The sequence below is a fragment of the Syngnathus leptorhynchus genome, chromosome 12 (assembly GCF_054491065.1).
Source record: "Syngnathus leptorhynchus isolate UIUO chromosome 12, UIUO_Slep, whole genome shotgun sequence".
NCBI classification, from domain to species: Eukaryota; Metazoa; Chordata; class Actinopteri; order Syngnathiformes; family Syngnathidae; genus Syngnathus; species Syngnathus leptorhynchus.
The window spans coordinates 3,328,856-3,353,127 of record NC_141206.1 but is presented as its reverse complement, the minus strand read 5'-3'; the positions used below and the strand labels follow the sequence as shown (position 1 = coordinate 3,353,127).

Here is a 24,272-nt window from a genome sequence, read left to right as displayed (position 1 = left end):
TGACTGAATGTGTAATATGGCGTTCAGCACACGTGCTAAAAGTGAAGGGGAGGAGGTGATTGTAACAGAACTAATTAATAGGCAGAAAGTGCAGAGCAAAAGTAATCAAACATTTATGCACATATTGTAACCCCGGTTATCCCTTTATTTTAGCCACACAACCCTACACAATTCAGATCAGTTTCTGCTATACTTTTGTGGAAACGTGACTACAACGCAGAAACGGTCTCCAGCCATGATCTGTAGTAGAAGAGAAAATTGCTATGATGTTAAATTTGTTTGGAGAATGAATTTGAAGTACCTCCTGCCGCATGCCATAAGAGAAGTCAAGGTGTTGCCATGGAGATGAGAAGTTATGCATTTAGTCACTCCAAAACTCTGGCAAACCCAACAAGCTGACACACTTTTGTAAAAAAAAGGTTACAGATTTTCTTAGACAATTGATAGAATGAAATTAGACACTTTAATGATTGCAAACAGCATGTGCGCGTGAGTTGAAAAGTGAAGATGATACATTTTCAAGGTAAGATCCAATCTGCGTACCTTTTTAATCATGAATTATCTTGAGGTCTTTAAGTTGTAAAACTGAAGTGTTTAAGGAACAGAAACACCCCGTCCATAAAGTCAAATTGTTTGAGGCTGCAGGTGTGAGGTGAACTGAATCCATGACAGATGTAATGACTTGATTTTGTTGAACAAGGGGAATAGAAGAGTAAAAATGGATGTAGTCAATACTGCATTTTGATCATGGGCTGATGGACAAACTAAAATCCCATCCGTGCCTTCTTTTTCTTTGGTTGTGACAACAGGCGCCCCAGAGAACTCTGGGAGAGGGACTGGGAGGAGTGAGCCAAAGGTGGTCCGAGTGACTGCTGCTCTGCGTCAAAGTAGTTGTCGTGTTGAGCGGGATCGTCCTGCAAGCACAGCAGGAATGATTAGAATGTACAGAATGTATCGCATTCTTTTTGTCCAAAAGAAGATACATCTTTTCAGGTGAGGAGGATATGGCTGCTGGTGTGCGCGACTGCAATCGAACAAAATCCAGGACAAATTTGAAATTTCCCCCTTGACATTTTTCTCAAAAGTAGGACATGTCCGGGGAAAAAGAGAACGTTTGGTTACCCTAATCTGGTCACATAACCGTCCGCCCAGCAAAGTGGTGGCGCATAACCAGCGGTCTACAACCCTTTCACTATGTTAGAAATCACAAAAATCATGAAAATCTACAGAGACGCCTCACCGGACTCCAAGCCCCAGGGTTCAAAGCTTGTGCAAAAAGTAGCCGTTTATAATCTGGAAAATACGGTAATTGTGATTTAACATGGCTCTCAAAGCTTGTTTCCTCACTACAGTAGCGAATCCAGTTTAACACTTGAAAAACATCCAGGTTTTTTTCCACGTACTGTACAAAATGTTCTGAAACAAATTTAAATAAGGAAATAAAAGTGAACCAAGAGAACCCCCCCCCTTTAGCCACCAATTTACTCCAAATACAAATACTGTGCAGCTCAGCCTCAGCGATCGTCATGAGGGACATTCAGGCTCCAAATGTCAAACACAAACACATTTTGAAAAGATAATAATACAGTGTACATGTGTTGTCAGAGATGATTTCTAAACATTTTTATTGTACAGCTGAACCTCGATTTTACGAGCTTCGATTCCAGGTGACTTTCTGTCTAACGCAGTTTGGTCGTGGATCCCGATTTTGTTGGCCGTAAATACATTTTGTGGCTCCAATTTTGATTTGAAATGATTTACAAGTCTTAAGAGAATTTCAAAATTCTTGACCCCAAAGATCATGTGAAATGGAGGAACTGGGTTTGAGACGATGCAGTGAAAATGCATGTCCCCAAGAGACAACAGTTGAGAACCATTGGTCTATTTGATGAGTGTACAAGCGCAACCAACACTGAGGGTTTGGGGGAAAAACACAATGATCCAGTTTGAAACCAGTAGTGAAAAATACAGGTACCTGCGATCCAAACAGAAAGCTGAGGTAGTCCTCTGCGGGGCGTTTGCTTCTCCTCTGGCTGGACGGTGTGGAGTCCAGTTGAGCCGTTCTTGATGAGACGATTGGAGTAGAAAATGTGGGCTCATTGATCGCAGTGATGGGTGTCTTGGTTATTAGCGCTTCACTTCCTATCGTGCCCTCAGACTGCGATAATTCGCTCTCCACCCTTTCAGAGTCTGACCCCACCCCTTGGCTTGCGGCAGAGGACCAGCCCGTCCAGTCGGAGAAATCATCCAGCTCTGACTGGTATGCGACTGATGAAGTGAAGCTTTCAGAGAGTGCTAGCCGTCGCCCGCCGGATCGGATCCTTGCCTCCTTTTGCCTCCTCCTCTTCCTCCTGAGAGCATTCATCTTTTCTTCCCTATTCAGCCCCAGCCGATCTTTCCACCAGGCTCGCCAATTTTCCTCGCCTTGCCAGGCCAGGGTCAGACGTCGACTGAGATCGTCAACCCACGCTCCCGTGTCCACCTGGTCTGGAAACGGCACCACTTCCCGAGGCTCGGAGGTGGCGGCGCTTCTCACCAGCAGGGAAGGGTCGGACATGCACACACTCAACTGATGTCTCATGAGCGTTACGTGGTCATCTTGAGACTGTTCTCTCATTTGGTTGCAGGAAAGACTTAAGAGACTACTGGGATCGCATGTCGTTTGGTGAGGGCAGCGCATACGGTCCTTATTTTTGTGGCTTCTGTGCATTAGTTTTTGTAGCCAGCGTTTCCACATGCTGAGAGCATCTTGACTGAGTTTTACAAAAGTCTGACAGTCAGGTAGATTAGCATGAGTAAAGTTAGGGCACGTCTCCTGATTCCTGCTTGGCTGCTCTGAATCATTGGCTGCCAAACTGGTCCCATTTTCATTTTCTGCATTCAGTCCTGGATCATCATTGACATGTATCTGGAGGTTCAACCTTTTCAACTTTTGTCCTTTCCCTCGTGTCTCTGAATCCTCAGAACTGTTGTCCGAATTGTCCAATTGAAGTTGTTTCTTTGGCGTTTTGGTCACAAATGTGTGAAGCATTATGCCCTGAGTTGGCTCGATTATATCCTCATCGCTGGATGTTTCAGAGACTGCTTCGGAGGAATTTTCCAATACTGGAAGTTGTTTTTTTGGGGAGGTTTTTCTAGGTTGGGCTTCATCCTCTGTGGCTGGGGCTAAAGAGGCATCTAGATGCTCATGTTCAAGGGTCTGATAGAAAATATCGCCCGCTTCAGTCAATTGTAGCACATAAATGCAATCATTACTTCCATCTCTTGCACTCTTTTGGATACAGGTTAGACCTAAAAATGTGAAAACAAAATGTTGAGTTTTAACGGGACCAAAATTGCTAAGGGCTTATCAGAGCCACTATTTCATTTCATTCAAGATGTTTCTGATCCAATTAAAATCTGTTGCAATTGTTTTTGATTGTTCAGACAGTCTTGTTAATTGCAAACATAAAACAAACACAGTCCCTCTGACCTGAGGCTCTTATTCTTTTTTTTCTTTCCTTTAGGAATGACCGACTTAACTGAAGGCCCAACTTTCTAACTTTGGACCTTTTTTTTTTTTTTTTTGCAAGGGTATTCCTTGCAAAATTAGACAAAATGTTGACAAAAAATGAAAATTTGATTTTCATACCGGGTCAATAGTTTTGATTTCTTAAACTCGCATTGTGTAAAATGTGAATTGAAGAAATTCACATTATACACAATGAGTGTATTTTCCTGTCTAAAAGCAAAACAAAATTGTTTTTAAGACAGCTTTGCTGTAATTTGATAAAACCAAATAAAAATGAATAAAGATTGTTTAAAAATGATTCCACAAAATTAACAGACAACAATTTTACGAATGGATTAATTATTTACACCAATTACCTGCAGATGGTGAGGACAGTCGGTTAGATGCTATGTCCATACGGTGCGGGATCTGGACGGGAAGGTGTTGGAGGCTATCACAAGGCCGTAGGAGTGCCTGAGGAGGACCCATACTGATGCATGCTCCTGCTCTGCCACCTGAAGTTGCAAACACGTGTAGATTGTTAAGCAGCTCGGGAATTGACCTAAAAATGATGGACAATCCCCAGTCGTCACAAACCTGAATACTGCAGCTGTGTGATTTCCTGAGAGCACTGTGAACCCAGTAAAACTTTAGTGGTTCTTGCTCCGCTCCGGGATGAGGATCCACCAGGAAGGACATGACAGAACACTGGTGGGAATTGCATCATGTGATCCATCTTCAGCACTGGTAAGCAGGGAAATCGCTCGTCCATAATGTAGGTTGAGTACTAAGAGTGAAATGGAATGACATGTAGCCTTAATAAATTGAATGTCACACAATATAAATGTAACAATACATATATGACATATATGTAGTGATTATTAGACAATATATAGCAAGTACAATTGAATTCAGGCAACCTGCAGCCTCTTTGATTATGTAAATAATTGATACGTTTAAAGTGTGTGGTTAAAGGGAGACAAAGTCCCAACCATGACTAAAGTTTTACCAGGGGAAAAATAAAAGGATGATAATTGGTCACACAGTACAATCAAAAGTTGCTTGAGGATAAAAAGAGTGATACAGTCAATAGTTTGTTGAAGAGCAAAAAAAGGGGGGGGGGGAAGAAAAGCAAAAACAGGTCACTCCATCTTTGGGACTAGACATAACATGACCAAAACGCCTCTAGGGAGAAAACCAAATTTTCTCTCAGGCTAAATCATGAACCAACGGCATCCAAACATCTTCAATCTGAAGTGGTGGCTAAAATTGAGTATTCATTGCTGTACCTGAGTGTTGACAAGATGGTGAAAAGGGTGAACATCTGCCAGATATTTACTGAGGATAAGCCTCTCTCCACTTCTACAGTCTGCAGTGTTGCTGATACGAAACAGTGTGCGATTGGAGGCAGGACACACCTGGAGAAACGTGGAGAGAAACAAAACAAGTTCATTGAAAGAGTAGTACAGTAATCCCTTGTTTATCGTAGATAATTGGTTTCGAAAACCACCCTGCAATAAGTGAAAACCGCGAAGTAGGGTCACCCTCATCATTTTGTGTCTGTCAATAAACGTATATGAAACCATTTAACTGCATGTTATTATTACACTAACTAATAGTTTCAAACATGTAAATAATACATTAATAGTATAAATAAAAGACAGAAAATGTATACATATTGAAGATGTAAATATACGTGTGCGTGTGTGCAACATTTAGATGTGATATTCTGTTGTTAACCATAGTTAAACAGGGACCTCTAGTGGTCACAAGTTACCATAGCAGCGCTATGCACATTTTGTAGATGTATATGTAGCTAAAGTATACATACTGTAAATAGGATTTTAGGACTCTTATGATAACTTTTTATAACACGGTACAATACGGTAAATATGTTTTCAGAAGTCTTTTATTATAACAACTTCTTTTATAACAAAGTACAACACTGCAAATATGTTTTCAGAACTCTTATTATAACAACCTTTTTTTGGGGGGCTGGAAAAACCCCGCAATGCAGTGAAGATGTGATAAACGAACCGCAAAGTGGCGAGGGACTACTGTATATGCGACACATTTCAGAGCCACTTAATTCTTGCTTTTCCAACATGAGTATCGACGTAGCAAAATCCAACAATGTACAAATAATGACAATAGTTGCGTGAATTCTGAAATGATCATGGGGCCATATTAGGATGCAGTAAATAGAGTATTACAGAACAGAGCAAAACCATAACCTAAACCCTTTGGATACTCCCTTTTTTAAATAATATGATGCCGTTACCAAAGTGTGCCGTGTTACATGTATTTAAAAATGTTTTGTGTTGTTTGATCTCACCCTGATATCGCAGAGTTCTGCACCAGTCCTGTCAGCGTAGACGATCACCCGAGGATGGGCAGAGAATTCACACCATCGCCATGATGACTCAGCATTGAAGTAAAGGTTGCTGATGTCTTTCCAAACCTTTTGGATCCTGACATAAGGTGAGAAACAAAAAGAAAATCTAGCCACAATTTTTTTTTTTTAAGCCTGAACAACACCAGTCTCTTCTCTATGAAGAATTTTGCAAAAAAAAAAATGCTCTTACCCTTTGCCAACAGTCCACAGGTTTACTGTTCCACTTTCACTTGCCACCAAAACTTCACCTAGAATGTGAGGACTAACAACAAGAACAACTTAATTGAGACCCTTTAGGCTGTATTGCATTTTGGTAACTTACCTGACAGTAACACAAGTGGAAACCTCTCTGGTGTTAACAACTTGCAACAAATGTGGTTCTTCCCGCTCACTAAATCTCCAAAAGCCACACAAACGATCTGACCGCGCAGAAACACAACCTACACACAAAGAGGTATCAAACGGTGCTTCTGTGACATGCCGATGACTGAAATTGGTTTTCTGCCTTACAAACGTTGAACAAAGATGCCGAGCTAATCTGCCGGATGGGGCCTTTCAGTTGGAAGTGGAACGGTTTCCTTTTGCTGGAGTTCAATGAAAAACATTTGTCTTGGTGGTGTTCCCACTCAACTCTGTGAAAGTCTGAGGTACTGCTTTAAGGATGATCAGAACACAGTTCGAGCATTTTGTTGGGTTGAGTTATAACACCGATTGGAGCCATCAAGTGTCAATTGAAAACATTAATGGTTCTGTCAGTGTCTGAGCTTTTCATTTGCAAGAACAGTCAAATAGGCTAAGCCTTTTCTGAGTACACAAAAATAGAACAAATGGAACAAACATTACTCGAGCCCTGTTCGTCACAACCCACTTTTGGCTTTCCTTTCTATGATCAAATTAAGTGATTGAATGTTTAAAAAAAAATAAAAAAAGGCGTGTTTATATGTATATTTGGTTATGCTGTTAAAAAGTTAAGTTGATGTGACAAAGATTTTTGCATGGCGTGGCCTAATGCAAAAACATTCGAGGTTGCACCCAAATTGCATGAGAAACATCAAAACATTACAGAATAAGTCTGGCAAGTTTAAATCCGACAAAATGCAATTTTGCCATCAAATTGAATTAAGACATTGTTTTGCTGAAGGATACTGAGGCGGTCCATTCCTTGGTTCCCAGGAAAGAGAAGGCAGCCATTTTGAGTGTGTTCACTTTGTGAGAAGGGGATGAAGTTGAGTGCGCCCCCTGTGGCTCCTTCGTAGAACAGCCGGCGGTCTCTCTGCTCCGTCAGTTCCTCGTACAACAGAGAACCCAGGAGCTCTGGCGGGACAGTATGCACGACATCTGACATTAAAGCACTGTACGCCTGCAGTGAGCTGGAGGAACACGACTTGTGACATCTGAGAAGTGATAAGAAATGTCATAAAACAACAGTCAGACATTCACAAGTGTTTGCATTTGGAATGCCTATACAGTGTGGCACTTACATTGGCAAATTTAGCTTGTCAAGGAACCGTTTGATCTTCCATGTGTGAACTGCATCTCTGCGTTGACGCTGGAATTCACACACATGCGCAACACAATACTAAGTCCATCACTTATTTTCTTCCCTTCAAGCAAACACACAATTAGACAAGAGTTGACGCCAAGCACAGCACTCAACAGAAGGCTCATCAGACACTCAGCTTTTACCAGTTCTTGGTGAGCACAACAACATTTCCATCATATTGATGAACCGTGGTTGAATACAGTGTAGAACATCGCAGTGCTTTAAAGCAAACTTCAAACACGCAGGTCGTTTTGGTTTCTTTAAGAGAGCAACGGCTTCCTTCTTGGTGTTCACCCATGAACATTCTTGTTGAATGTTTTATGTATGGTAGAATTGTCAACAGAGATGTTGACATCTTACAGTGATTTCTGTCTTCAGCTGACGATCCTAGTTCATTTTTTACCTTGTTTTATGCTATTGCAGTCATGTTTCCAAGATGGTCATTCCATCCGTAGGAGGAAAAGCAAGAGTGCTGAATTATTATTTTTTTATATATAGGTTATTTCAATTTATAATAACTGCTTGACTTATAACTGCCGTATTTTCCGCACGATAAGGTGCTTCAGGTTAAAAGGTGCAGACTCAATTCCGGGGTCTTTTCTGTATTTAATCCACACATAGGACGGACCCCAATATAGGGTGCATGCATGCCATGTTTATGCCATTCCTAATGCTGTTTTCTTTGCACAAACAATAGAATTTATTTATCAATGGCGGCGGAGGTACGTGCTCAACGTGTTACGTACAGTCCTCTAAATATTTTTTTTTTGCCCTGATCTACATAAAACGTGATGTAACAGTTCATCGGGTCTACATATTACGCCTGTATATTACGGAAGCCGCAAAACAACTTTACAGATTTTGGAATTTAGTCCACAAAAAAGGTGATGGCTGGCTGACGTGCCCCCGCGTGAGGGCATCTGCACAGCACTCTCTAAACACTATTATTTTTTTAAAACTGTAGATCGTGTACTGTAGATTGTGACTCAATCAAAGGTACTTAATTTTGTCAGTGATGGGAAATGGATTATTTTTTTCCCATTAACAGTTTTTTTTTTTCCAATAAAAGCAAACCCACCTTTTTCATTCCATATTTAAAATAGAAATTGTCCCCGAGAACTTCACTGATGCACCCAAAGGCGTCTTGGTAATGATCGGAGTAGAAGTTTTGCATCTAGAAAGAACATATTTAAAAAATAAAATAAAAAATTCAGAACAAACAAGCATGATCCAAGATCAGACTCACATGCTCTGTGAAGTCGTGCGGATCTGGAGGAGTTGAGGACCAAATGAAAGCTGGAAATTTGATAAAAACAAACACGATTTGAACAAATGATTTGGTAATTCAATACATTTGCCCGATACAGGAAAAGACTAGTTTCACTCATTCATTTATCTCCCGGAACGCTTCTACCCACGAGGGAGCCAATACCAGCAGTCTTTGGGCAGCAGGCGGGGTACAACCTGAACTGGTTGTCAGCCAGTTGAAGGGCAAAGTTGGAGTTGTCAATTGGGCTACCACGCATGTTTTTGTGACGTGTAAGGACACTCGGAGAAAATCACTCATTCAAGCACGGGGAGAACATGCAACTGCCGCACAGAAAGGCTGGAGCCTGATTCGCACCTCTGAACAGTGAGGATATTTTCATGCAAATAAATTGAAACTATTTCGATGCACCTATTTTTCCTTCTTAATAATGCATTGCAGCGGTATCTGATGAGGCCTTGGTATCAGCAGATACAATCAAGTCAGTCAGACTCTGGTGCAAAAAAACTTGATCTGAAGTTGATTCTGTTTAAAATACACTCGTGTGACATACACCTGTGATTGCCTCACACTTTAACCATATCAAAAGTGCCTGCTATGCTACATCAATGGTGTACACACAAATTAGAAAGATTAAATTGCATACCAGATTCAAGCTGGTCACTGTACATTTGTATACTAAGCAATTTAATACCACTAGCGAGTGTGGTCAGTGGCTCGCGGGAATTTCTTTATCTGCACCCAGCTATGAACAAAATGCCGAGATTAAAAACACGTTTGTAGTTACACAAGATTGAATGGCTTGTCATAAAGTTCAGTGGAAGACTTATTTAATGAATGAAAATCACCTAAAAAGGCCGTTGATGTTGAAGTTGTTAGTGAGTTAATTAGTAGACAGTAAGATTTTATTTACATTGTAATCAACAAGGTCATGTGGTGGTTAGTTTAATGAAGTGTGCCAGGTGCTTAATAAAGCAACCAGATGGGGGCGCAAATGGTCACAAGTCAATTTTACTTGCTACGGTCAGAATAGCATTACTAACACAAGTATTTTTAATTGATACTGTGGGGTTTTAATACAGTAACAGAAGGGTATCAACACATTTGTCCACGTGTGTAGATACCAGTTGTAAGGTCACTTACAGTTGTTTGGTTTGAAGAGGGGAATTGGTGCCGGTTCTGTCTGACGCCATATCTCCCCCTTCACCTGATGTTTCGATGTAAAGGTCCAGTTGCTTGACGGATCAGATCCACCCTGAAACCAAAATGTACTTTTTATTTTTTGGTGTAACAGACAACCTGTGGTTCGAAGTGACGTGAAAATACCTCGTGATTGTATTGTCCGTTTTCAGTTTAAAGTCAAAGTCAGTTATCTGTACTTTAAGTATTTACTGTACTGACGACGTTTTTTTTTCCTTTTAAAAAATGTGTAGTTCGACTTTCTTTTAAAAGTCTTCTTCAAATAGTTCAAATTTCATGAGTACCACAACAAGTGACATTGCGATACGTCATGTTTTTCACCGACCCTCACAGTTCCCTGACAAAAATCAAAACTATTAAGACAAATGTCCTTAAAAGACGCAGTGACAATTATCTCTGGAGCAAATCTTACACTGCGTTTAGAATTAATTGAACCCAACATAATTGTTCGATGCATTCACAAACCTGAGGTTGGACCTGATCGTAACTGCCCCAAATTCCAGCACATGGTTTCTGCGTGGAGCCTGGTGGTCCATTGTTGTAAAATGAGGGGAACAGCTGCTTTGGGAAGCTATAATCCATTCTCTTTGCATTAGCCGATTTGCGAGATGTCCTGAATGTGAATGGTGACAGGTCCCACGCTGTGCAAAAGATCAAGTCTGAACGTTGCTACATCAAATTCGGCTAATGCTAGCCTTTTTGGTTGCAGCTCGGGTTACATAAAAGTGGCTTCTTGTTCCCTGATCGAATTGTCACAAAAATCAGTCACTAAATTAAACTAGATAAGAAAAAAAAGAACCGTTTCCAATCAGTCAAAACTTGTAGCATATGGTTCAGCATTACATGGTCAGCACGTGTGTGAATAGAACAATCAAGTTTGTATTTTCCAAGGTTTTAGAGTGGTCTACTTCCGGTAACATTTCCAAAGAAATGACTAAAGTACCGGAAGTATACGTGTGGCTGATACAATAAAAGCATTAACCATGACAACGCTGTTTCTAGTGGTTCGACGTCTGGTCACCCTAATCGGGTATGTTCATACACGGTGCAACAAAAATGAATAAAAATAAAATGAAAAAGGTTTCTTTTTAATTATCTAATGCAATGACAGGCTGATGTATATTATTGTAGTCCACTGTAATATACACAATTTTACTATAAACAGCACTATAATATAGGGAGAATGTAATCCAATAATGACCAATGATCATGCATGTTTAAAATCGAGTATATACATATTTTAAAAGAAAAACAGTTGTTGATGACGTTACTTCAGGATTCTGTTAAGTTACTTTAATACAAATTCACATACCCTTCCCTATCAATTGCAGTGATTTTCTCTCACCACATGGTAACAGCACGATTATTTTCACAAGGAGAGGGGGTGGACCGTTCCTGGAGGTATACTGCAATACCAGTTGCAGCCCAATGGAAGGCGATACGCTTCTGTTTGCATGCTTAAACCAAGCGCGGTTTTGTTGTCGTCGCTTTCAGTCGATCAGGAGATGTTTTGAGTGAGAATATTTGTCATTTTTCACACGTCCTGAGTGTTTTTAGTCACCTAAATGTTGAGCAGAGGCTGTGATGTACCGAAGTCAAATTCCTTGTTTGGCACGCTCAACCATGGCGAATAAAAATCCTTGAATCTTTACTTCCTGCTACGTCATGATGATGTCATTTGAGAGAGGTCCTGGACGCCCCCTAGCGAAGGACCGTGGGACGATTCATGTTGTTGCCCAGCAAACAAAGCAACATGCAAAAAAAATAAAAAATTGTGCACGTTTTCCAAAGAAAACCCTAATCGAATAAACAACTCTTTAATGAAATGTCTTAATGCATCTCAAGAACAATTTGAAGTGTTATTAGCAAGGCAAAGTAACAAAAAATAACTGTTGAAGAAGAATGGGGGATATCCAACACAATTTTTTTTATTTCATTTTATTGATCCACATGAACATGAAAGGCTGAATACAAAATCCTAGTATAGTATAGTAGTATAGTAGAAAATCCCAAACTATTGTCATCCCGAGGCCGGTTAACTATTTTCAAAACTAAACTATGAACTTCTCACTGTAGTAAAAGAAAGGAGTTCAGCATCTCAATCAAAAGGTACATCCTAGAATAGAATTATCATTGATGCATAAACTCAAAGTCTGCTCAAATAGAAGGTGAGAACTTCATGGCAATCAGAATTCTCAAAATAGAGACTCTTTGTTGTGCTAAAAATAATGGAACAATAAAGCAGAGTTCAGGAAATACCTTTATTAATCAATAATTGTTTGTACATATTTCATGATGACAAGATCTGGAAAAGCAGAACCACATAGGTACAGGAATAAATAAATGAGTTGTCAGTGCCCCTCCATTGAAAGCATTATATAGTTCAACAATGTAAATGCTAGCAACAAAGATGTTCTGACAAACGTGCCATGATGCAAGAGGTGAAGTCACAATAAAGAATAAGCAATATAAAAGAGAGAGAAGGATCTGCAACTCTCTTCTCAGCATTTAAGATAAAAACAGATCACAAACTTTTAACAATGGAATATTTGACCTCTATGATAGCTGTAAAAAGTGTAAACACTAACTGTGTTTCTTGTCAATGTGTCATGGTTTCTCAATGTCTCTGAATTATTCAATTCACAAAGCTTTTTCTGCAGTAAGTAATTTGCAATTTGTGATAACTCATCCCAATCTCCGTGTGACAAATAGGTAAAAAATTCATGGTTCACAAGGCCTATTTGAGTTGAGCAAACTGAACCTTTGAGTCCAGTGAATGAAAAAAGGAAATGTGCTGAAGAAGACACTGGCAAAGTTGAATCCATTATAGTGAAGATGGAGATATGTAAAAGCCAATAATGTTCACGTTCATGCAGTCGACAATATTTAAAAACTCCCATAAATTATGCCAGTACTATGAAAGCAATCATTTAAAACACGCATTAAGTAAAGACTATATTATAAATATGCAAACACTTGCAAAAATAGTTTGGAAAACTGTAGTAGCCAAAACACATACAAAGGATTATAGCTGTGGCTCCCCCTGCTGTCAAGGAAGATCGATTGACTACTGTAAACACGTGATTGGGAAATTGGTTAACACTTAATGTTTTAGATAGTCTCGCATTGGACCCAATGGTGCTTTTTTTTGGCCTGGAATATTATCAGCAGGGTTCAGATCGTTATTTTAAAGAACCAAAAACCAACAACACCATACGGTGCATTCAACTGCCATACACAAAAGATGAAGGAAGCTTCCGTGGGGATTACTGCATCCATAAAAACCAATCATCTCAGAGAATTTCCATCAAAGGATGAGATCATTGGTGTTGAGGTGTGCAACATCAAACAAGAAAAAGATACAAAGGGAGTCCATATACAACACACCTTGGTCTCTCACAAAGTGGGTGTTGCGGTTGGGTGGTCTTCCTCCGCTAAAACTACATCCACTTCTACAGTTTCAATGAGACTGTCCTTGCTATTTGGGCTCTTTTTGACAGACTGAGGATGATCGTTTGGAGTGGAGTCAGTGGCCAATGGTAGCTCCGGTGACAGATCAGCTTTAGCCGTGCAAACCTCCATAGTTTGTTCGCCGTCACCTTCCTGTACTGCTAATTCTATTTCGTTAATAGCACTCTTAATCGCCGCTTCCTCCTTATCGTCTTCCTGTTTCTTATTTCCTACCAACTGCTGGAGCATTGACTGTGGTGATTTCTTCTCTTGTGGAGATTCTAAGGGGACATCCTCCACTTCAGGAGTGACTTGGCTCATCTCCCCATGCACTCCATCCTCCAGTGTGATGGGGCTCAATGTTGGCACTGACCTGTTGGACACGTCGCTTTTGGTTTCTTCTGGTAGTACCACTTCCATCACTGGATTGATCAGATCTCTGATTTCTTCCACACTATCTGGAGATTTTGGCTCCTGGCACTCATTGCCCTGCGCCTGCTCCTCTGTATCATTGGACTGTAAGGTATCTTCTTCAGGGATAAGTTCCACCCCTGGAACTTCCAAACAGGACTCATAGGGTAGAGGTACTCCATCGAGCTGGATCATGGACACGACTTGCTTGCGTCTTTTACCGGAATCTCTGTCAGAATCACCACTACCACTTAGAGAAACCTCTGGTTGACCGTTGCCAAATTTGGTGGCCCAGTCCACTGGAGGATTTTCGCCAAGAGCATGGAGGTCAGGGTCACTGTTGGTCATTACAATACTGTCCCTGTAGAGATTGTGCCTCCTCTGGACAGCAGCCTCCTTCACAGCTATACATAGGAAAAGAATGCACAGTCACAAATAACATTCATGGCAAGTCTTTAAGGCTGGATTTACACTTCAAGTGTATCAATTCACAATGTTGTTTTTTTTTTTTTTTTTTAAAGCAAATAAAAATCGGATAGATGTCGGATATCTGCCAATGTGACAAGGCTGAACGATTTTGACAAATAATTGTATTACTCTTAATAATTTGATTCAATATACGATTAATTCTTCAACGCCAATTTGCCTTGTATTTTTTTAACAAACAAAACCAATTAATGAATCAGTATTCTAATAAAGAATACCAGCTTTACAATACATAAACTGGTTTTACAGGTTAGGCTTATTGTAAAATAAAGACAAATGAACCATGAATTAAGATACACTGACTTCATTATGACGTCACACAAGTCTAACAAGTGTGGTGTTCACTAAAATTAGTAAATCATGAGTCAGATTACAATAATGCAAACAAATTTGTGGCTTTATCAATTTTTGTTTCATAAAACATGACATGGATACATAAATAATATATAAATGAAATAAAGTGAGTGAGTGACTGACTGATCATTGTTCAGCCCTAATAAAATGCAAGACTCTTTGTAGTAATATACTGCCATCTGCGTTTGCATACAATAAAAATACTCTGATAATCTAAATCAAAGCAAAAACTTTCACATTAAAATATAATTATAGTAAATTAGATATTAAATAATAATAAAAAAATAGGTATCATTGAATTGTAAAAAAAATTGTGACTGTGTTAAACAAAATCATGAAATCTTTAGCATTTAATATATAAAGTCAATATCTATATTCTTATTATTGTTTACTTCCATGTTCTTAATGCCCAGTGTTGCTAATATGTAATCTTAGGTTTCCGGATGATGAATGTTTTCAGTGGATGTAACGGCGAAATTTTGAAAACATGTCATTTGAAATGAAGAACTGGGAATTTTGACCTGTAGTGTAAATCCAGCAAGTCATTTGGTGATTTTCCTAACTACAACTACATATTATATGTCTTCTTTCCTTATTCCTTACCCATCATTATGTCCTTCGTGACAGACTGCAGCACCACCTCCTCAAATATATTTTCCACAAGAAGGAAAGGGGAGAAATCCGCAAAGATGAGCTCTTTAAAACGTGGAAGCTCCTGGTAAGAAAGTGGACACAGATTCTTCTATTTAATTTCAGCATCATTCAATAAAAGCTTGCTGTGTTTAATATAGTCCATTGGGACCATTCATTATTTGTCTCACTATTACTAGTCCATTCCAGTCCAGTCAAGTCTTACTTTGGGCTGCACATCACATCACCCAATCGCAGCGCACACATACGTAGACGAAGAATCATCTGCCTTCACACTCACACCTACGGGTAATTTGGTGTTGTCAATCGGGATTAGGATGCGGGAGGAAACCCGGAGGAAACGGACGCAAGCACGGGGGGCAACAAGCAAACTCCACACAGAAAGGCCGGAGACGGAATTGAACCCAACACCAACTGTGAGGCTACGTGTGAACCACTGCCGTATAGTACATTATAGTAAATATGATTGTCTCAATGCTGGTTTAACTGCACTATCAAATCTTGAATTCAATTTGAAGAAATGGTATTGATAAAGCATTTAATTTGAAGAAAAGCTATCTGTAAAGCTATAGATGATTAGCAGCATTAAACCTTAAAGTGATTGAGGCCTCATAAAAGGCAGATCTTTGAGTTATCTCTCCTATGGCTGTCACCATCAACACGATTAAATGTAATACAACTATTTCAGAAGTAGAAAAACTATGAAATTGCTGTGTGAAATCATTTTAGAAGCCTGTCGGCATCATAACTGAATTGGTGCTACATTAATCAAATTTAATTGACTTGAGGATGTAGCAGTTGAGTCACGGCACTCTTGATAATATACAACAAGCAAAACAGAAAGACAATCCATTGTAAAAATAGAGTGCAGTATTTACGGGAGCGCAAGACGGTGCGAGCTGCTGCAGCATGTAGGGGATTATGATCTGGAGCAGAGCCTCTCTGAAGAACTTCTTGCGTACTGTGCTGCTGTCGTAATCATACTTCTGTAGGGAGAGACGAGTAACAGACTGCTTTACCATCTTTTTCTTCCCAATGCAGCTCATTAGAATGAAAGCTCTTTTTCAACAATCTGTTACACTGTACGACAGGGGTGTCCAAACTTTTTGCAAGGAGGGCCAGATTTGATAAAGTGAAGGGGCCCGGCGGCCAGTAGTTTTTTTCGGACATTTTTTTTCAACTACAATTTCATCCAAATAAACACTGTTATAAAACAAATTTCATTCTCCCAATTGTCTTTATTTTTTAAATGACAAAATAACCAAATATAAGCCACTCAGGCAGATGTGAACAACTCTAAAAACACAAATTCTGCCTTTCATTCATATCTGAAGAGTCCGATAACATTGAACAAACTGTATGAAATACCTTAAATTTACATAAGTTTAAAATTATTTTCGCCTCATGAACATTTTAAACAGGAGTTATAAGTAAAATACGATAACATTGAACAAACTGTATGAAATACCTTAAATTGACATGAGTTTAAAATTATTTTCGCCTCATAAACATTTCACACAAGGTTCACGCAGCCGGTTCGCGCGTACCCTTTTTACAACGGGTTTATTTCCGCATTTGACTTGCGCATGCTCCGCATAGCAGGACAGCTGGAGTCATGTTCTCGCTGTGAAATCACGCCGGGTCGCGCGAGATTACATTTCTGCGGCATAAATATAAAATAGCTTTGGTACGTGTGTATTAAAGCGCTGGTCAACAATGGCGGCGGGCCACATACTAAAGATTTTATCACAGAGGCTGCGGGCCTGATGAAATTTGACCACGGGCCGCAATTGGCCCGCGGGCCGGACTTTGGACATGCCTGCTGTAGGATGTCTGTTTTCGTTCGTGTCAGTTTACCTTGAGCACCCTGTCCTGACAACCTTGGATGATTTTGCACATGTCATTTTCTCCCTGGCCAGCTAAAGACTGTTGCAGCAGCTGCTCAAAGGTGTGTACTGCATTGTCCATTTGCTGTTAAAACAGGAAAAAACCCCACAAGTATTTCAGTGGTTTAAAATGTCATGCAAATGTCACTCAAGAGGCAACGGTGAAGATTTTCTCAGCCAACCAACAGGTTGGCCACTGTCAGCCACACTGACGCTGTATTGACTAGGTATTGACAAGCTGTGAACATTCCATGGTGAAAGGCAGCTTGGATTCTCACCTCCCTCATGAGGATTTGAGCCCTGCTGACAAACACAGACGGGCTCGACACTTCGAACCTTTGCTGTAGTCCCTCCAGGTTTAGCTCCTCCACGTTGTCATAGCAACTCTTCATTTTGACTGGGTGGAAGGCAAGCATAGAGAGCCTCTCCATATGCTAAGAAGAAATATAGACACAGCATGACAGAGCAGGGTGGCATGACATAAAAGCAACAAATGTGCCCTGACCAAATCATGACTAACCTCTCCCAGTCTTTCTTTGTCTCCTCCATTTAACAAGTTCTTGCTGATATCCACCACCTCCCTGAAGAAAACATCCCTGACCTCAGCAAACCCTCGGCTGGTAGGCTCCATAAGGGCCTCTAAGATGGAGTTGATGTAAGGTTGGACACTCCTTTTCAGGAGAGACTCAGCTTTGGGTAACACCAGGGCTGCACATAACCACGCCACACACAGGAAAATAAGTCAACATCATTTGCTTACATGAATAAGGCCACGTGAACAGGTTAGTAGTTTTCTTTGTGTCATTTAACTCTATGGTGTGACAAATGCTAAAGCTTCAAGATTTTCAAATTCAATCTGGAATATAACACTGACAAAGTTTATAAATTGTTTTATATATTGTTTCATACACGTATTGCTTCGGTCATGGCTCCGAGACCTTTGAAAACGTCTGTGAAAATTGCGTAACCCCTATTGATCGGGGTCTCGACGGGATGGCTGATTTGGATGTGAAGTGATTGTACCAATTTAATCATTATGGGGTGGTGTTTTGAATCAAGATCGGGTTTTATGTTGATTTCCTGAAAAGTAGTGGCTTTGGTAGATCTAAGAATTCCGCTCAACAGCGACGCTCTCCAATTACTAATGCCTCTCAAGTGGGGAAAAAGGCAGACATTTTTGTTACGTTGCATTAAACTCCCACTGTCTGTGTTTTGCTCAGGTCCAAATGATATCACTTAAAAACGTATTCTTTTCCAGTCTGCAGACTAGGCATCTCAGCGTGCTCATGATCATTGATGCAAGAAATCCACCACGTCATCTTCCACACATGACAACAGCCAATGAAGCATTAACTAGAGCCTGGTCAGGTCAGGTTACACAGCATAGTTAGTTAGCACCAACTGATTTATATCATTATACTAGTCGAGTATGTTGTTTTGTCATTAAAAAAAAAAAACAGCATGTGAAATTATAGAAAGGATTGGGGGTGGGGTCAGTGAATTGAGTTACCTCGAATCTTACTGCTGACATGTTCTTTAGATGTTATGACCTGGTCCATGTCAGTTCTCAGCCTGGTGTCCAGCTGAACCTTCTGAGCATTACAGGTGTCAAGAAGAGTATCATACTCATTGGTGGTCTGGGCCAAAACTTGCCTGTAAACTGCATCAGAGATCTACAAAAAACATTATTATGACAATAATAAGCAATGTTATCACTCTTTCATTGTGGTTGCGCAACATTGTAATAATCTCACGGGAACTCACAAACATCCAATCTCTCTGCCTTTGTTGCATCTTTCCTTTCAGACGAGGACCAATTGCATTTCTCAGTTCAGGATGGAGACCTTCCATCACTAGATTTGCCAGAATCTGGACATAGGACAAACATTTAGGGTTAAGTGATGATGGCTGAATCACCCAAATGTTTCAATTACAGGAATCATTTTGAAGATAGCCTTCCAGGCGTTTTTTGTTTGGCTTGAGATGTGTGTGTGTGTGTGTGTATTGGCAAATAATGTTATATATTCAAAAAAGAACAATGGCCAAAGTGAAATATTAACTTGTTTATAATATTACCTTATGTTTACCTTGTTTGCTCACCCATTTTCTATTAATATTTGCCTTTTATAATGTCAGAGAACTGAACAGTAGCATGTTGAGAGAACTAATTGATGTGCAGAATATTTAATCAAAACGCCTGAACGTGGATCTGAAGCCTTTTGCGTATTGATCACATTTTGTCACAAAAGAAACGGTTGAAGAACAGACAAGTTGATTTGAGTAAGTCATTATAAAACAAATGTTGTATTTTCATAGACTGTAATACTGATTTGTATGACAAAAAGTATTTGTGTGGCATTAACATGCCTACTCAAAAGCACTAAACTAAATTTGTTACTTACCAAAACTTAAAAACTAAGAAAATCTTAACAAGCAGGAAAATTTGAAAAAGTTTGTTTGGGTGACAAGAAACAGTACATACAGTGTGTTTGGTAGGACACACAATCTTTTCTAAACCTGTACAGTCATCAGCAGCACATAGTAAAACTTAAAACACAGCATTACTTAAAGCCACAGAACATGCAATAAGCAAAGGAAAGGTGACACAGGGTGATTCAGGAGCTCTCTTAGAAAACTGAAAGGAACTCATTGAAAAGAGAGACCCACTCAATAGTATGCGTGTGACCTTTTACATGCTGTTAAATCAGATACCTTCTACAGCCATGTGTTCATGCATTCTTGTCTTACTATTATTACTGAAGTAGGTGAGCACATGAAGAAGAAAATGCCTTCTTTTTTTTGTATGGCCAAAACATTTGTATTTATATTTTAATACAGTTTTATGTGTCATTTGAGGCAAACAAGGCCAGGGGCGAGGGTGATAGGTTGAGAAATGGCATTTGGTATCAATTAAGACTTGGGTGAGGTAAAATGCGAGCAATTTATTTCATGATTTTTTTTTCAACATTTGCGACAGTGATTGCATTTCTTCTAGGCGAAAGAAGAAAAATCTGGCTTCAGTAAGAGTGATTGCAGTGTAACTTACAAATCCTTCTATTTTCTATTCAGTGAACCTAGCATACAGTTTTCAAACTTTGGTAATGTACGTGTTTAAGCCCTTTAAGAGAAAGGCAGAATGAACAATGAAAAGCCAGCCAAGCGCAGGGTTAGGTCATCCAAGTAGAAAGAGAGAGCGCGCCCAACCTGTGGAGGAGTTCCACACATCATGTCCCAGGTCCCATAATGTCCTTTGGCTTGTCTATGAAGTCTCACACTGTCAGTAAAGGCTGGCGTCTGAACAGTGCAGTCTTCGGGCAGACCTGAGTATGGTAGGGAAGAGGGTAGTAGGGTATGTGAAGAAAATTGCATCAACCAATACAAGAAGCCAAAAACTAAATATCATCACAGTCATACTAATATAGATAATATGATTCCTTTCGTGTGATTGCATTGATGATTTCCAGTTGTGACTATTAACTGCAGCCCCCTGTTTAAACATCAGGTTTTTGGGACATGAAAAATTTAAATTATTTATTTCATTTTAACTTTATAGAGGAGAAAGTACAAATAAACAACTGGAATCAATGTATCTGTGGTAAACATTGTCTTTATGCAAAATGGCCAAAACATTAAATCTTTGTTTCATTCATTCATGCCCAAAAAAAAATAAAAAATGCTGGGGAAAAAAAAACAAAGACAAAAACCAATTAAAAAAGCTCATCTCCCAATTAACGTCAGTTGAGAGACAGCAGATTAGTTAATTCTGAACAGTCAGGTCCCAGGTATAAAAGGGTGTGCACACTTATGCAACCACCTTACTTCTTGAAAAGATGAATAAAAAGTAAAGTGTGAGAGAATGTCTATAATTGCATTCTGGCTGTGAATTGCATTTAGTACCTGGCCATTTGTAGAATTTTCTATAAGAGATGAAAAATATGAAGCTTTGTTTCTCAAGAGTCAAAACAAACAAATGTCTGCCATATTCCTTAAAAGAGGAAGATTCATTTTTTGTTTGACAGAAGTCACATGGTTACTGACACAACCACCCAAGCGACAGGAACGTCAGGAGTTGTGCTAAAACAACAAGAGTGCTGTATTTTTAGGAAGTTACTTACTGTCATGTGGTTATGTGAGATTGTACAGGCTTTAACGTAAAAAACCAACAACAAAGCCATCATGACCACAGGATATAAAACCCGGAGCCAGACATTGATAATTACTTTGTGATTAGTAGTTCACCTTTATTGAAATGATTCTCTTTAAATAAGATCTCATGTAAGAAGATGTAATGTTTTTATTTTTGGCAAAGTGCTCTAATGATTCTGTTTTGTCACTTGTCACTTAAAACTTTACCTCAAACTATGAACAAGCCAGTGTTGTGATTCCAGGTCTTTGACTCAGAGGAGGCTGACAAAGTCAGGAAGTGAGTAAGGAATTGTTGGTAGGAGTGGGCAGTGTGAGCCAGACAGGAAGTTGCCCCTCCCTGATAATTTTGCAGTGATGGGTGAAAGGGGCCAGAGGACGATGGTCTTGGGTACATTTTACATGTCAAGTCAAGTTTATTTGTATAGCCCTAAATCACAAGAAGTCTCAAAGGGCTTCACATAGACAAACAATTGACAATTATTCTCAAAGCATCCCCTGATCTTGGGCTCCCAAAAGGGCAAGGAAAAACTCAAAAAAACCCTACCAGGGAAAAAATGAGAAACCTTGAGAAGGGACCACAGATGGAAGGATCCCCCTTTCAGGATCACCAGGCTGCAATGGATGCAAAGAGGGCACATAAAATGCATAATATGGAAATCAAAAAGTGGATGTCCGGGCCAAAGCGAAGAGCTGTCGGCGGTGCCCTCGATTGTCCTGGCAGTAGTAGATGTAGATGCTAGTCTGAGACTTAGAAGAATAAATCAGACGTGTTGTCAGGTTTACACCTCGCCATACCAGCAAAATTTGGGGTGGGGCGTAATAATTGAAAATAATTGAAAAGCACTGCAGCCCAACACAACACAATCACAACAGCCAAACACAAGTGTTGCCCTACTTGACTTTCTGAACCTGGGAAAATAGCTGATGATGTGTGAAGTTGAGGCAAAAAGAGAAAACAGAAACATTTGAAGTTTCGCTCTAATTTAAGGAAACATGCGCCACAGTTGACTTTATGAAAGCCCAATTTATTGCTTTGTGACAAAGTAAGACGATATCCAAGCTGTGAGGTACGCGATGCACAGGTACAGGTCAAACCTGTTTTAGCTCAGTCTTTATAAAGTTTGATTGGTTTAACAAGCTGCAATAAAAAAAAAAAAATTAAATGTTATCTTTGGTTATGTTTTGGTTCATAATTATGTTTGACGATGGATTATCACAAGTATTGACGTAGGATTCTTTAATCCCACTCCTGCGTTTTTCCTTATTCCCGACAAGCCATGTCTTTTTATATCTAATAATCTTTTTGGTCCCCATGCCAAGCGGTTTAACCACTAGACTATGCAGTTCCTCTGCAGTGACTGTGTGTACACTATGTATATTTAGAACATGTGGCAGCACTTACCACGGCATAAATTTGGAAGTATTTCCCTACTTGCCGGGCTCACTGCACTCTATTTGATCTATTTAACAAAAAATTCCCAGGCCTTCAAAGTCACCAGGCAACAGCCTTATCTAAGCTTATCTAAGATTATCTAAACAATCAATTCAAGGCTTTAAAGTACTTGTACATGCATGAGAAACTTAGTTTGATAAACTTTACCATTACATTATTCGATATATTTTTTGTGTTCATAGAGGTGTTTCTGATATTTATCTCTTCAAGTGTAGGCAAATAAATCAACCATATGATTTTGAGGACCTCTTATATAGTATAGTACACTTCTGTACTATACTGCAATAATACCATAGATCACGGGTCAGTAATTGTGATCATCTAGGTCTCATGTCCTTCATGTTTTATCAAATGGTTCATATAATACCTCATGAGTCTAAAAATGATCTATAACGTATTTTCCGCACACTTAAAAACTTAAAATTTACTCCAAAAACCACAGTGCACCTTATAATGCAGAGCGCCTTATATATGGATCAATTGATGAATTTGTTGATCCTTACTGGTTGTACACAGCGCTCTGCCAAAATGTTTCAGTACGTTTTAGTACGACTAGTAAATTACAAGGTCACATCGCTTCCCAGCATTACGGCAACCGTGGTCGGGGGGCGTCACTGAATAGCTGTTGTACCTGCGAGGCTATTTCATTTCAAAAAAGCCTGTTCCGTTAATGTTTTCAAGTACGTTTACGGATCAATATCCAATGGAATCATAAATAAGCAGCACCAATGTGTTTAAACCAGTCTTTCGTCGGTTCCGATCACTTTTATGGGAGATTTATTTGAGAAACGTGATTGTTTAAAGGGGGCCGCCATGCCACTGCTGAGGCTCATGGGAGTCTGCGAGCTAAGGCTCATGGGAGTTTGCGGGTGGCTAATGCTATAATGATAGCTGCTATACGCACTAGGCTATTTCATTTCAAAATAGGCTGCTCCGTTAATGTTTCGAGTAAATTTACTGATCAATATGGAAGGGAAACATAAGTAAGCAGTACCAATGTGTTGGATCGAACTTTAGTCTGTTCCGATCACTTTTATAGGAGATAGTTTGAGAAATGTAATGTTTTACGGAGGGCTCATTGGTTATTGGCTAGTGGATACATACCGCAACCTGAGTCAACCTCAGTTTGTTGCAGTATAGCTTCCATTTTATGCGCCTTTTAATCTGGTGCGCCCTATATATGAAATGCGCCTTATGGAGCGAAAAATACGGTACATAAAATATGAACCTATCCCATATGCTGTACAAACGTGGACAAAATTCTTGGTACCCCTATCTTAGGGAATGAAAAACCCACAACCAAAACAAACTGCTTCAGATGTTTCCAGACAGCATGTTTAGACACCTTCCAAAGATGTCCAAAATAATTTATGGCTTATAGACGGCCACTTGAGAAAAGTCTAATGTCTTGCTGGTAGTCATTCTTGTATGTTATTAGTTGTGTGTTTTGGATTAATATTCTGTTGGAAGACCTAAAACCCAGAACATAACTGAGCCTCCTCCATGTTTTACAGTAAGGACAATGTTTTTTTTTTCTTTG

General features: G+C 39.5%; 2 protein-coding genes across 2 annotated transcripts in view; both read right to left on the bottom strand.

Moving 5' to 3' along the window:
* Positions 1–449: 449 nt before the first annotated feature.
* taf1c (TATA-box binding protein associated factor, RNA polymerase I subunit C) lies at positions 450–10,831 on the bottom strand. The gene is made up of 15 exons (XM_085925511.1): positions 10,361–10,831; positions 9,839–9,950; positions 8,675–8,724; positions 8,507–8,602; positions 7,367–7,434; positions 7,032–7,279; positions 6,396–6,527; positions 6,208–6,325; positions 6,076–6,147; positions 5,826–5,961; positions 4,780–4,908; positions 4,088–4,277; positions 3,868–4,005; positions 1,976–3,291; positions 450–914 (listed from the first exon to the last, which is right to left on the bottom strand). The coding sequence occupies exons 1-15, from the start codon at positions 10,475–10,477 to the stop codon at positions 765–767; spliced, it is 3,072 nt and encodes a 1,023-aa protein (XP_085781637.1). The 5' UTR covers positions 10,478–10,831; the 3' UTR covers positions 450–764.
* A 1,306-nt stretch (positions 10,832–12,137) lies between these two features.
* Positions 12,138–24,272, bottom strand: part of niban2a (niban apoptosis regulator 2a) — a 28,893-nt gene continuing 16,758 nt past the window's right edge. Inside the window, exons 6-14 of the mRNA XM_085925377.1 lie at positions 20,338–20,453; positions 18,898–19,002; positions 18,644–18,806; positions 17,654–17,841; positions 17,412–17,567; positions 17,105–17,218; positions 16,126–16,233; positions 15,200–15,311; positions 12,138–14,160 (exon numbers count right to left, since the gene is read on the bottom strand). Coding sequence (XP_085781503.1) covers positions 13,292–14,160; positions 15,200–15,311; positions 16,126–16,233; positions 17,105–17,218; positions 17,412–17,567; positions 17,654–17,841; positions 18,644–18,806; positions 18,898–19,002; positions 20,338–20,453 — 1,931 coding nt within the window. The 3' untranslated portion in view covers positions 12,138–13,291. The remainder of the gene's footprint in view (positions 14,161–15,199; positions 15,312–16,125; positions 16,234–17,104; positions 17,219–17,411; positions 17,568–17,653; positions 17,842–18,643; positions 18,807–18,897; positions 19,003–20,337; positions 20,454–24,272) is intronic.